General features: G+C 51.1%; 2 protein-coding genes across 27 annotated transcripts in view; both read left to right on the forward strand.

Moving 5' to 3' along the window:
- RALGPS1 (Ral GEF with PH domain and SH3 binding motif 1) overlaps window positions 1-6,499 on the forward strand; it is a 273,716-nt gene extending 267,217 nt beyond the window's left edge. For all 23 annotated transcript variants that reach the window (XM_082695647.1, XM_082695649.1, XM_082695667.1 and 20 more), the window contains one exon: window positions 1,900-6,499. In XM_082695647.1, the coding sequence (XP_082551773.1) occupies window positions 1,900-1,929 (30 nt within the window). In that variant the 3' untranslated portion in view covers window positions 1,930-6,499. The remainder of the gene's footprint in view (window positions 1-1,899) is intronic.
- Window positions 6,500-7,784: 1,285 nt separating this feature from the next.
- GARNL3 (GTPase activating Rap/RanGAP domain like 3) overlaps window positions 7,785-13,602 on the forward strand; it is a 144,915-nt gene continuing 139,097 nt past the window's right edge. The window contains exon 1 of one of the 4 annotated variants that reach the window (XM_082695611.1): window positions 7,785-7,967. Coding sequence is in view for 2 of the 4 variants with exons in the window: in XM_082695615.1 (XP_082551741.1) it covers window positions 8,512-8,603 (92 nt within the window). In the remaining 2 variants the exon portion in view is untranslated. Of the gene's footprint in view, window positions 7,968-8,053; window positions 8,121-8,416; window positions 8,604-13,602 lie in introns of those variants that run through there. The other 3 variants (XM_082695612.1, XM_082695615.1, XM_082695610.1) reach the window with 3 other exon arrangements.

Consider the following 13,602-nt stretch of genomic DNA (forward strand, 5'->3'; position numbering starts at 1 on the left):
GAGTCCCACATCGGGCTCCTTGCTCAGCAGGGAGCCTGCTTCTCCCCCTGCCTCTGCCTGCCATTCTGTCTGCCTGTGCTCGCTCTCTCCCCCTCTCTCCCTCTGATAAATAAATAAAATCTTAAAAAAAAAAAAAAAATTAACTACTCGTCTCCACAACAGGAAGGCCAGGGGTTTCAGCCGACAGTCACCTCAAGGTGATGCAAACTAAACAAGGCCCCAGGTCACATTAAGAGAGGAGGAGTACCCTGACCTTTCCCAAACTAGTCACACTGGGTGTGTCTGGGGCTGCAGCAGGGAGCAGGAAACGGGGTCAAAAACCACTTGGCAGAGCAGGTGTTTGGTCAGAAAGACAAATGGGTTGAACTTCTTTATGGCAAATGTGGTGTGCTGTGGCAAAGTTCTGCAACTTTTAAGTATTTTTGACCTAGCCAAGAGGGACCTTTTATTTGTTTCTACCTTTTCCCCCTTTTTATTTCAAATTTACTTCCCACCACATATTCCTGCCCTGTGCTGCATGTGATCATAAAGAGCTGGCAGCGGCCCACTCTCCCACCCTGTGACGGCATGCGGGCCTGCAAGGAAAGAAAGCACAGAACTGCGCCTATACCCATGGAAAATCTCGGAGACTGGGACCAGTTTTCTTTTTGGTGGACTTGCATTTCTTAAATTTGCTTGTACTAACACTGAATATGCTTAAATCTTATTTATAACCTGTGTAAGGTGTAAACCACAGCTAGAAAAACACATACCGCTCGCGGCCCGCCCAGCCTAAGGGCAGGACCTCCCTCCCCCAGAGACCTCTTCCTAACTCAGTGTGCCCCCCATCTGCCTGCACCCCCTAACCACACTCCTGATGGATTTACTGTTCCTTTAAAATGTTAGCACACATATTTGATTCCTTCATATATTGTCTGGAGTACATTTTTTAAAACATTTTTAAAAATAGAACCATAACGGGATATTTTCTTCTGTGACTTACTTTTCTCCTACAGTGTGTTCCTGAGATTCATCTGTGTCCATGTGTGTAGCTGTCATTCATTTATTTGTACTGATTTTTTTAAATTAATTCTTCTGGCAGTGTTCCCAGGAATGATTTCCTGCTTTTTGCTATTTTGAACAGTGCTGCTGTGACCGTTCTTACAGCTATCTCCTGGTGCAAGGAGATGCACTTTTTTTCCCCCATTCATCACTTTGACCAAATTGAAACCAAGATGGATTTGTTTTTGATGAAATTGCTTCTCATCAAATCTCCCAGAACCCTACAGCAGAGCCGGGTGGGGGAGCCTGGGACAGGGGGCAGCTTGGAAGGGAGAGGGAAGCACACTGACCTTGGGCTGGTGGTCTTCCAGCAAAGGGAGCTGGGACTGGGTCCTGGGAACAAAGCTATGGGAAGATCTTGGGGGTCCCAGCGTCCCGATCTCTCCTCCTGGTGCTCCTGCTTTCAGTTCCCACCCTCTCAGCACCTACCTCTGCCCGCTGGTTTCCCTTCCAGAGGCTTGGGCCCATCCCTGCAGAACAGGCCTCCTTTCCGCTCCAAGGCAGTTCTGTTCTGCCACCAGGCTGGTAAACGAGAGCGAGGGCTCTGGGGCCATGGCCTGCCATCTGCTTGAGGTGGGCTCCCCCTCTCTAAGCCTCAGGGTCCTCATCTTTGTCATGGGGACTCCTCCAGAACCTGCGTCCTGGGGTGTCATGAAGACTAGAGGAACGATGACGTCAGGTGCCTGGCACAGCGGTCACTTGACAGACAGTGGCCGTGGTTCCGGCCGGGCCGTCTTCCCACTCTCCCTGCTCATTCGGAGACTTGCTGGGAAAGACCCGATCCCTTCCCTTAGGGGCACCCCTTGTCCCATTCCCAAAGGTTGGAACTTTGACCAGAGGCTGAGCTTTCTCTTCCAGGTACCTGCGAACCTTATGTCATTTGAATAAGTCTCTGCAGGACTTGGCGTGACTTCAGAGGCTCCTGGGAGCCCAGCCTGGGACTGGTGGCGAAGCGCATGTCCTGGGCACAGGCTCTCGGCCAGCGCGCTGGATGACTCACGGCCGGACTCAAGGGGCCTTGGCCGGCGGCCTCACCGCCCTGAGGGCTCTGCCAGCGCCGGGCCCACCTGCCAATCCCCAGCGACTCTCACGCTACTCATTCTTCAGCACCACCCCACGAAGCCGCGGTTGGGCCCCAGACTCTGCACCCCACCCTCCCTCTCTGGGCCCTCGTCCGTCCACCAGCTGCTGCTTCGACTAGAGAGCATCCGGCCCACGTTGGGTCCCCCATGCTTTCTCCTGCACAAGAGTGGACAGTGTTAACCTGCATGAGGGGCCAGAGAGAAGGAACAGGCTATGGAGGAACAGGCTTTTTATACCCCAAGTGCACGGGGTTGCTCGCCCACAGGGCTGCCTCAGATTTTGTACAACCCCCAAAGCGTCCTCTGCGTGTGCGTGCCATATACGTGTGCGTGCGAGCGAGTGTGAACTCTTCAAGAAACATGCATTTTGGCACAAGACTTGTGACATCACACCCTCCATTCGCTTTGAGGCCCTGCTTTAACCTGACATGACAGCCTTGTCCACCGAGGAAGGTCAGAGTGAGAGCCCGGATTCCTCCTGTGTTAAGGGTTCCTTGCATTCTTTTACTGTAAACAAACAATGCCTTAAATTGTGTCTTGTTTTCTGTTCCAATGGGTGCTATTCATCTGGAAGGTCTGCTCTCTGGGCCCCCCGGGTCCCTTCCAGGCCTTGTTGCTGTTGGCTCTTCTGAGACAGGACCCGGCTTCACTGTGGACTGGGCTGGTCTGCTTGCTCCCTCCCGCCCCTCTCCTGCAGGGTCTGAAAGCCCTTGTCTTCTTCCCCAGACCATGCCAGAGTGGGAAGTTGTGACAGTTTCTCCCGGCTTCCTAGGAAGCCCTCGCAGGCTGCCGCGCTCACACACGGAAGCGCTGTGCGCGGCCTGTCGCGCAGGCAGAGGTTTGCTCCCATCATCTACTGCCAGGGCGGGGCCCCCCGGCATTCCTGGTTCCACTGGGGAGCTGAGTGACACTGAGGCCTTAAGCTCCCCCAGTCTTGCCCCCAAACGCAGTCACCAGCAAGTTCTCCACATCCAAGTCCAAGGGCACAATTGTTGATGACCATGGTGACAAGAGAGCAAAGCCCCGGGGAGTGAACGGTCCCAGCTCTGCATTCAGTTAAGCGCTTTTTCTCATGGACAATGTCCTTTATCTGTCACTGTCTGTCTTATTTTTAAGTGACTTTTATTTTGCACAAATACATCTTTATTCAAAACAATGAAAACTTAGCTTTATTTATGGTAGCTTTACCACCATAGCTTCTTTCCCTCCCTCCCTCTCTAATCTGGGTGCCCGAATTCTGAGAAGGAGACCCTGAAATGGTTTTCTGAATTCCTGGGTCCTTGTTGCTGTCATGGTTTCCGAGCTCACACCGATCAGACATCCAACCACCCTTAAGAGTTTCTGGGTAAGATGCTTCAAAACAACATCTTCACCAGTAAACTGTGATAGGTGATTTTAAAACTACCAAAGGACCCACCACTGTATTTTGATCAAACGGTGACAACTTTCCTGAAAATTCCAATGAATTGAATCTTATTTTATGGTTGAGGCTTAGTGTGCCCAGCAACTAACCCTCCTATGAAGCAAAGTCTAGAATATTCTTGTGCCAGGAGAAGCTCCAGGTGGTAAAGTTGGTGCCATCCCACCTTGGCCGTGAGTGCTCTGCGTGCCTGCGAACAGCCGGGGGACAGCCGCGTGCCCCAGTTCACGCCAGTGACTACTCAACTGGGCATCCGGAGGCCGAATGACAACACCAAACACTCCAGCAGCTCCCACCAGAACCATGCAGTGTTAACGCCGCTTTAACCTACACTGATCTGATTCTGCCTGTTAATATATTTTGAAGTCTTAAGTTCGGAGGAAAGCGCCAAAATGGAAAATCAGCCACTTATTTTCCTTGGGTTTCTCCACTCCTCAACTCTCCTGGCTCTTCTCGTATGAAATTCTATAGATGCCAAACCAAGAACCTCAGAATTTCAGGCTCCCTTCAGTCAGTGCGTTTTCTGGCCTTTGCACATTTTTCTTACCTTTTGCAAAAATTTTCTTCTGAGCTGAATTTGAAATAGCACAATTGCAATTCTTTTCAAAATGTTTAGTCTTCTCACTGATTGAGACTGATCTTACATCCCCTCCTAGAAACATTTGTAGCTTGGACTCTTGAAGAATCTGCTTAGGCCTTGTTGGTACAGGCCTTTAAAGCTGGTAAGAACCTCAAACGTACGGGAAGAGTCCTAGAGACAGGCCAAAAGATACTGGGTTCTCCCAGGCTGGACGTGGGGCCCAGCATGTAAGTGCTGATTTATCTTCCCAGCATTGGTTTGTCCCTCAGGCAGCGGGTGAGGAGGCCCTCAGGCTGGCACAGAGGAAGCCAGGTACAAATCCCAAAAGGGAAAAGTCCATGGCTTTATTCTCACCCCGTAGGGAAGCATTTCTGGTTTATGTTCTTTGACTGTCCATAATGCATCAATGTTTGTGAAACCATCAAAGGTGATCAATGTCTTGCATGTGTATGCTGGTTGTTGGTTTTTTTGCTTTGTTTTGTTTTGTTTTTGAGCAAACAGATCATGGTGCCCCAAAGTGAAAACTATAGAATGCTGTCTAGAAATCATAGACTAGGTAGTTGGTATCATTATGATTCCCCAAGAACCTCATGCACCTCTCCCTGGGAATAATTTCTGGCCCTCTCAGTTGGAACATGTTTTATAGCTCAAGGTCAGCCAAGTGCATTCTGACAACTAAAATGCTTCATGGAGGATTGATTCAGTGGGGAGCAGTAGAAATAGTGTTCTGAGTGTGCCCAGTGAGAGAGTGCGGCCTCCCTTTCCTTCCTGAAGAAGCCCATTCATCACCCTGTCTTGCCATGGAATCTAAAGAGGAAGATACTCAAAGGCATTCTGTTTAGGAAAGAACCCACTCTCTTGCCAACTGAGTTTATAAAGCTTTTGGTTTTCCTTACCAAGATTTCCTTTCATCATCTTTCTCTCCCACCTCCTGAGCCCAAGACATGTACCTTTTAGGATGCCATTTTACAAGTGGAAAACAATCCATGAAAATGGGAAACCTTTCACAAGTGCGGTCTGATTTCATTCCACAGGTGGGGTCTACAGCTCAGCACCCCCATCGCTAATGCTTGTAACAAGGTGAACATTGCTAAAAACACAACCTAACTTACTTTGCGTGACTTCATAAATGGCTTTACCCAGCCTCACATCATACAGACATGTTGTGTGATGTCATTTTTTACAGAGAAAAAAAAAATTACAAGAGTCTCTTAGAAATAACATTCTCTGCACAAAACCATCTGTTTGTGCATTCATTCATTTGTTCATTCATGACTCTAGTGAGTGCTTCCTGAGGCCAGGCTATGGCTGGGATATGCCATCAGTGGCTGAGAACAAGCAGAGCTGGTCCTTGCCCTCATGGAGCTGACCACACTCCACAAGTAAACAGTCCTCACCATGGCATCTCCTCCGGCAAGACCCTGCCTCTCTCCTAACACTGGGTAGAGACCCTGTGCACATTCCTCCAGGAAGGGTTCAAAACACTCATCAGACTGAATGGCCTCTTGATCTGTGAGTTCACCTGCAAGGAGAACTAGATGGAGTCGCTCTCCTAGAGGCTGGTTGTCGCAGAACACCCAGGCACAGAGCTATGACCGGGCGCGCTGCGCAGGACTCTGAGATGGAATGAGAAAGCAGGGTCAGAACGTTCACAGTATTTACTCCAGAGGCTTTTCAGTTTTAATTTCAGTGTTAAATGCAAATACAGCATAAGCGAGAGCTGCAATTCCTTGGGTGTTGGGAACTTGTACTGTGGACCACCTTGGAGTCCCGAGCTGCACAAGGGTGGGTACGCTGGGGGCAGCCCCGAAATCCCTGTTTGCAGCAGCGTGAAGAATCATCTGTCCGTTCTATAATCGTTCATCTCTTTACCCATTTCTGAACGACTGTGACCATTCGGTAATGAAATATTAGTCATTAATTTATTAGTATGGTATAATCTTTAATAAATTTCGTGCCAAAATGCATGGTTTTTCACTTAGCATTCAAAATGTTGCGTAGAGAGTAGTTTTCAATTTCTTATGTATTCCCCAAAGTAAGTTGAAAAATCAGTTTCTACATTTTAATTCATTTCTTGTTAAATCTGTTGCACTCTCCCTGGCTGTCTTTTTTTTTTTTTTTTTCCAGCAGACCCCCCTGCATGCAGTTGTGTAAGGACTTTCTCTAATTCTTGTGAATTGTCTCACCCGCAGTAACCACTGAACATCAGCCCTCTGTGGGATTCTTTAGATTTTTGGTGAAGTATTTTGTTACCTCAGTCTTGTATCAAGTTGCTGTATTTTTCAGCTTGTTACACTGATAATTGTTTCACTAATTAAATACTTTAATGTACAAACATCTTTGTTTACTTTGAAATTAAATGTGTTTTCCAATGAACATTGCTCAACTTATTATTCACGTGCATTTACTTAGTAAACTATTACTGTGCCAGATACAGAGATCAAGGAGGTCTAGGGCACTCAGAGCCCAGCTCAGATGTTACTAGAACATAAATGACAAATGGGAGCAATGCCCTCAGGAAGGGACAGAGTCAGTGCTTTGGGCACTCAGAGAGGGAGGTGGAGGATCTGGGGAGGGGACAGGGGCATTTGGAGATTCATTTCAGAGATTGCTGAACACATGGAGGACGGGGGAGGCAGGAAGACAGAAAGGAGAAGGAGCGGGATGAAGTTAGGAAAAGCAGCCAACCCAGTCTCACTGAATAGAGGATTTGGGGGGAGTAATGGGATCCATGTCTGAATAGATATGTTGGGGGAGTTCAAGATGTAAGGCAAAAACCAGAAACCCACTCTAGTTTGCTTAAGAAAAGGGGGGACTTTCTTACACGGCTGTCTCATGGAAAGGTCTGGGAGGACCAAGGTGGAGTCTCACCGGGCTGGAAAGAGAAGTGGGAAGCCTCCTACCTCTTTCTCTCTCCCCTTCATTCTCTATCCAGATTGGCTTCTCTGCTGGAATGTGCAGCAGCCAGGAGCCCAGGCATTACAGTGAAAGCGTTGGGAAAGTCATCAGGGGGTCTGTGCCAGTGACCGGATCCAAACTGATCACGGGAGCCCTGGCCCTGCCTGCCTCAGTTTCCAAAGCTACAGTGGCTGATTCTCCAGCACAGGCTCCCACACACACTCCTCAGGCTCTCCTCCAGCTCCCCAGCCTAAGCCACTACAAGCCCTGCTTGCGGAGGCGCCCTAACTTACCTCCTCCTCACGATTTGGATGGCACAGTGACCCCTCAGCTTGACCCAGGTAGGGACGCTGCCCTCAGCCCCAGTGCAGTGCTCAAGGGCTCTGAGACGGATGCGTCTGACTTGGGGAGGAGGTGAGGACGGTGAGGTGCAGTGGCTGTCACACCGGTGGAAAGAGTACATCGCATCCAGTTGAGACTCGAACCCACGACTGGTCACCTGCAAAACACCAGCCCCTCTATTCTCACTGCGTCAGGCGCCACGAACGGCCACCAGGAGACAGCAGTACTTCCATTTAATGGGTGTAGAGATCCGCGAGCGAACGCGGACTGCCGTAAAACGCCTATTTAGCCTTGAGGGCAGGTATCCTAACCCCGCGCGTCGCCCGCCAGGGCCTGCAGCCCGCGCAGGTGAGAAGGTGTGGGCGGGGCCGTGTCGTGGGCGGGGCTTGGGGTAAGCGGGCTGTGGGCGGAGCCCTGTCCAAGCTGGGTTGAAGGCAGCAGGAGTGAGCGAACCCTTGTACTGGGGGTTTTAGAGAAAAAGGGGCTCCGTGCCCGCGGACGGGACACGGGGTGGGGCGGCCCCCAGAGGGACGCTGTGACGTGAGAAACGGCCAGGAGGCACTGAGGTGTGGAGGGACGACGCTCCCGGGAGCTGACCCTTTGGGTGAGGGCAGGGGCTGCGCGGAAGCTCAGTAGTGGAGGAGTAGGTGGGCGGGGCCTGGGCTGGTGCTGAGGGGCTAGGAGCGGGAGGGGCGTGGCTTCAGGCCCGACGCGCTGAGGACAGGGTGGGCGTTTAGGGTGTCTGGGCCCAACCGAGGTGAGGAGAGCCCACCCCGGACGTGGGGCCGGCGTGGGGAGGACGAACCTGGAGCTAGGGGCTGGGACCGGACCTAAACCCGGCTGAGGAGCGCGGGGAGAGCTGGGCTGAGGTTCGGGGCGGGTGCAGGGCGGGGCCTAGGCCTGGCCGAGGAGCCCGGGGTGGGTGGGGCTGAAGTTCGGGGCGGGGGAGGGGCGGGGTCTGGACCCAGTTGCGGGGCAAAGAGCAGGCTGGACTGAAGTTCGGGGTGGGGCGGGGGCGGGGCCTGGAGCCGGCGGTGGCGCGCGGGGCGGGGCATGGGCTGCGGTGTGCGAGCCGAGCGGCCGGCCGAGCCCCGCCGAGGCCCGAGCCCACCCGAGTGCGCCCGAGCCAGCGGCCCCCGCCCGGGGCGATGGAGCCGGAGCCCGGCGGGGCGGCCGCTGCGCTTCTGCGGCAGAAGAGGGCGGCGCTGCGGCGCAGGGGGTGCAGCTTCGAGAGCCCCAGGTACCGCGGCCGGGGAGGGGTGCGGCCGGGAGGGGCGGAAGCGGGGAGCCGGCCACGTGGTGGGGGGGGGACCGAGGGCCGCGAGGCCGCGGCGCGGTAAGGGGTCTCTTCGGGGTGTGAGGGGATCCGGCGAGGAGCCAGGGCCGAGCGGCCGGGGGTCGAGGGAGGGCTGGGCCGTCCGCGCGTCAGGTGCGGGAGGGGGTCGCCCCAGAGAAGAACCAGCGAGTGTCGGGAGCCCAGACCCGACGAGACGCCCCCAAAGCGTCGGTACTGAGGCAGGCCCCGAGCAGAGCCGGGCTCCAGGCGGGTTTCGGACTCTGGGGAATGTGCCGTGCCGCCTCTTATAAATGCTCAAGGACAAGGTCGGGAAATAGCCCCCTGAAGTCCCAGGGAGGTCTCTCTCCTGCGGGAGCCTCCCTGCGCTGCCCCCAGGACCCAGGCCGGTGCCAGCCTCCCCAGCCTGGCTCCGCAGGTAACGCACACCTGCTGCCTCGCAGCCCCGCCAATCCTGACACCTTGTGGCCCCGCAACACGCCCGGGCCCCGGGGCCCCTCCGACTCGCCGACGCCTTTCCTCTGCGGGGGGAGCCCTTGCCTACCCCAGCCCCCCTCGTTTGGCCTGGGGAACTCCTGAAACTGTCCTGTTGGGTTCCTTCTCCCTGGAGCCTTGCTCCACAGACACGCCTTCCACCCGCCCCGCTCTGCCAGACCCATTCTCTCAGCGGGCATTTTCTTAACTCCGAGTGCCTGCTCCGGCTCCAGCCTCGCGGGAGCCGGCCCTGCCCTTTTCCAGCCCCCGCCCCCCTTCCAGACGACTCCAGGAGCCTCCCCACCAGACTTTCTGTCTTTATTCTTCCACCTCTCAAGACCACAACCTCACTGGCCGCTGGAGGGGTCTTAGCACGCCCCCCCTCTCCAGGAGTTCTCCATGTCCCACGGCAGCGATGGGGACTGGGGTGGGGGCAAAGAGAAAGATAGGAGGTGGGACTCTGGCCCTCACTGAGGCCGCTTAAAGGGAATCAACAGCTAGGCTGACAAACCAGGATGCTTAATATGAGGTGGCAGGCCCTTGCCCTGCTCCCCTCACCCTTAGTGACCTGCTCCTAGCGGGACTGATGAGAGTGTAAGCCTCATCCCCACGGGGACCATCCGGTCCTGTTCACTACTCTGTCCCCAGAGCCTGCCTCAGGCCTGGCTAGCAGGGACATTTACTATCTATTGAATGAATAAATGCCTGACCAGCTGGTAATTCTTTCCCTGTGCTGCTCTTTTTCTCACCTGTGCCTTTACTCCTGTCGTGCTCTTTGCTTTACTTAGGCAAGTGTTTTTGGCTAAGACCTGCCCCCTCTTCCTCTGGGAGGTCTTCCCTGAACCCTGGGCTGAACTCTGTGCTGTGTCAGTAATCTCTGTATGTATCTGCTATTCCATGTCCCACTGCGTGGAACTACCTGGATAATAGTCTCCCCCACTAGACCAGAACAGGGAAAATAAGTTCTCTGTCCTTCTGTTGCTTATGCTTGCTGCTGGCGCCCAGCGGATGGGAAAAAAATGTACCAAGGGATGAGGCTGAAGAGATGAGCCAAAAGCTGAATCCAGGCCTGAGGTAGAACATTTAGGTCAGAGCTGTCCAACAGAAATTGCCACAATGACGGAAACATTCTATTATTTGTGCAGTCGGATACCGCAGCCACCGTCCACCTGTGGCTCTCGAGCCCTGTTGAAATGTGGCTGGTTGCAACTAAGGAATTGAATTTTAGACTTTATTGGTCTTTAAGTTAAATAGCCACGTGTGACCAATGTTTATGATTTTGGATAGCGCCAGTTTAGGAAACTTGACTTCCTCCAGCTTCTCACTTTTTACCGCCCCACCCTTGATCTCCATGACCTCACACCTGAAAGACAAAATGACTTCTAGAGGTTTGCTTCTCTATTTAAAAGTCCGTGGACATATCGTATAAACCTTAGAAATAATCCTTGCCAGTTCTCTGGTTATAAAAATAACTTATTTACAATTTATAATTTATTTAACCCATTTTTAAAAAGAGTTTATTTATTTGACAGAGGGTACACAAGCATGGGGAGCGGCAGGCAGAGGGAGAGGGAGAAGCAGGCTCCTCACTGAGCAAGGAGCCCAACACGGGGTTCGATCCCAGGACCCTGGGATCATGACCTGAGCCAAAGGCAGACACTTAACTGACTGAGACATCCAGGTGCCCCATTAACCCATTTTTTTTTTTATCATACCTGCTGTGTATGACCAGTTTTCACTCTTACTAAGTCACATCAAATCTGTGTGCATTAGTCTGTGTATAAAGAGGTAATTTCCTTAAGATAATTTCATGGAAGTGATGGAAATAATTGGATCTAAGAAAAGGGACATTTTAAAGACTTCTGAAGCATAATGCCAAATTGCCCACCAGAAGGTCATACCGGTTAACAGTTCTACCGAGAGCATGTAACTTGTGCCTGTTTTTCCCAGCCACAGTGCAATGCAATATCGTTTATACATATGTGCTACAGTGGTCCATTTCTTTGGGAGTGAGGTGAAACTTTCTTCTCATATTTATTTATAATTTCTTTTTCTTTGAAAATGAGATCTATTTGCATGCACTTTATCCATTTTCCCTTTGGAATGTTTATCTTTTCCTTATTGAATGGAAGCACTTTTTATTTATTGAGGAAATTAATTTTGGGGTGCCTGGGTGGCTCAGTGGGTTAAGCCTCTGCCTTCAGTTGAGGTCATGATCCCAGGTGCTGGGATCAAGCCCCACATCAGGCTCTCTGCTCAGCAGGGAGCCTGCTTCCCCCGCCCCCGCTGTGATCTCTATCTGTCAAATAAATAAATAAAATTGTTTTAAAAAGGAAATTAATTTTTTGTGGCCAAATATGTAGTGTATTTCTTACAGTCCATTTTTTTTTAAAGATTTTATTTATTCATTTGACAGACAGAGACTACAAGTAGACAGAGGCAAGCAGAGAGAGAGAGAGGAAGGGAAGCAGGCCCCCTGCTGAGCAGAGAGTCGGATGTGGGACTCGATCCCAGGACCCTGAGATCATGACCCGAGCCGAAGGCAGCGGCTCAACCCACTGAGCCACCCAGGCGCCCCTACAGTCCATTTTTTACCTTTCAACTTTCTTTACGGTGTTTTTTGATAAAGTTTTTATTGTTATTTCTTAAAAGTTAGTCAAATCTATTTATTCCTGCTATTGATGCTTAATTAGAAAGTAATTTCCTAATGTGAAACAGATCAGTGTTCATCTCCAATTTCTCTTAGGTTTGTTGCTTTAAAAACAATTTCTCTTCAGGGCGCCTGGGTGGCTCAGTGGGTTAAAGCCTCTGCCTTCAGCTCAGGTCGTGATCCCGGGGTCCTGGAATCAAGCCCTGCATCGGGCTCTCTGCTTGGCGGGGAGCCTGCTTCCTCCTCCCTCTCTGCCTGCCTCTCTGCCTACTTGTGATCTCTGTCAAGTAAATAAATAGAATCTTTAAAAAAAAAAAAACAAAACAACAACAACAAAAAATTCCTCTTTAATCCATTAATCCAAATTACCTCATTTTTAAGGGAACCTATTAACAGCTCTCTTGTATTAGATCGGCATAATGGACAATTACGGCCAGGAGAAGAAAAACCATCTGTGAACGATCTCAACCACACAGTGTGGGGGTCCCCACAGCTGATCTCTTGTTCCAGAAAGTTCAGGGTGGGAATCGGGCATGTGTGGATGCTCAGGAAAGCTCTGCAGGTGGTTCTGACAGACAACCAGGGATGAGAGCCTCCGCCTCACCTGGGGGCACGCTGCCAGCTCAGCCTCCCCTACTCCAAAGTCCTCAGTGACTTTGTGTCAAGTTTATTGACTTGTGTTTGTGTCAAGTTTAAATGCCACTGCCTCGTGTGCGGGGCCTTTCAGAATCTGGTTTAACCATATTTACTCAATCATGTTGACAGCAGGAAAAACTGGCATGATTTTCAGAATAGCAACTGTCTTTGCTAAATGTCCTGTGTCCATTTTATGGTCGGCTGGCGGGCGGACACAGCCCCGTGATGAGTGCAACGGAACAAGGTGGGGTGTGGCCCAGGCTTTAGGCTTCCAGGCAGGTGGCAGTGAGAGTCAAGCTGGGAAATCTGGGGGCCAGGGGGCAAGACACTGATGTTGTTAAATCACTTACCCTAGGTGTGTTTGTCCTCATTTTGTAGGAAGCCATATCAGATAGTGTTCAAAGGAGGACTTTGGAGGGAGCCCTACCCAGGTTCATGTTTCTTTTTACTTGTCATGTGTGTGGCCTTGGTCGAGTTGCTTAACCCTCTGACCCTTGATAAACTCCTTTGTAGAATGACATAACACCTAACTCACAGGACTGATGTCAGCTTTAAAGGAACTAATTTATGCAAAGTGCTAAAAAGAGCTTCTGGCACAAAGCTTTACCAAATGGCAACTTTTCCGGGCAAAAGTGATTCAGGTTTATGCGCAAGTTCTCAACCTTTCCCTTGTCTTACCTCATTAAAATTCTAGCTTGACCCATTCAATTTTTCCTCCTCCCCTACTACCCTCCCAGCAAGGTCCTGCCTTGCTTTTTTGCATTTTTGAGCTACAGATTTAGGAAGAGAGAGACTGAAGAGAACAGTAGGTACACGGGGCGCTGGTTAGAACCGGCCGATAAAAAATTTTAAGGGGCTGCTTACAGAGACACCTACTTTGGATGAGGGAGGCTAATAGGTATCCCTGTTGTTTTTGTTGCTCAGGGATATATTTTAAGAAATATACCTGTTACCTTTTGTGACTCTGTGGTGATCAAGAAATACAGTTAATGAACTTGAGTTATTTTAAATCACCATTGCTGCGCTATGTCATTTTGGCTGCAGCCTTTCATAGAGCTGAGCCACAGACGAGCTACGGTATTGGCAGGGTTACACAGTCGGACTGAATTTGAAAGGCAAATTCTAAAGATCAAAGATAGTCAACGTTGAAGGGAACCATAGACATCACGTAAGTTTGCCTCCCAG

The sequence above is a fragment of the Mustela nivalis genome, assembly GCF_964662115.1.
Source record: "Mustela nivalis genome assembly, chromosome: 13".
In the NCBI taxonomy this organism is placed as follows: domain Eukaryota; kingdom Metazoa; phylum Chordata; class Mammalia; order Carnivora; family Mustelidae; genus Mustela; species Mustela nivalis.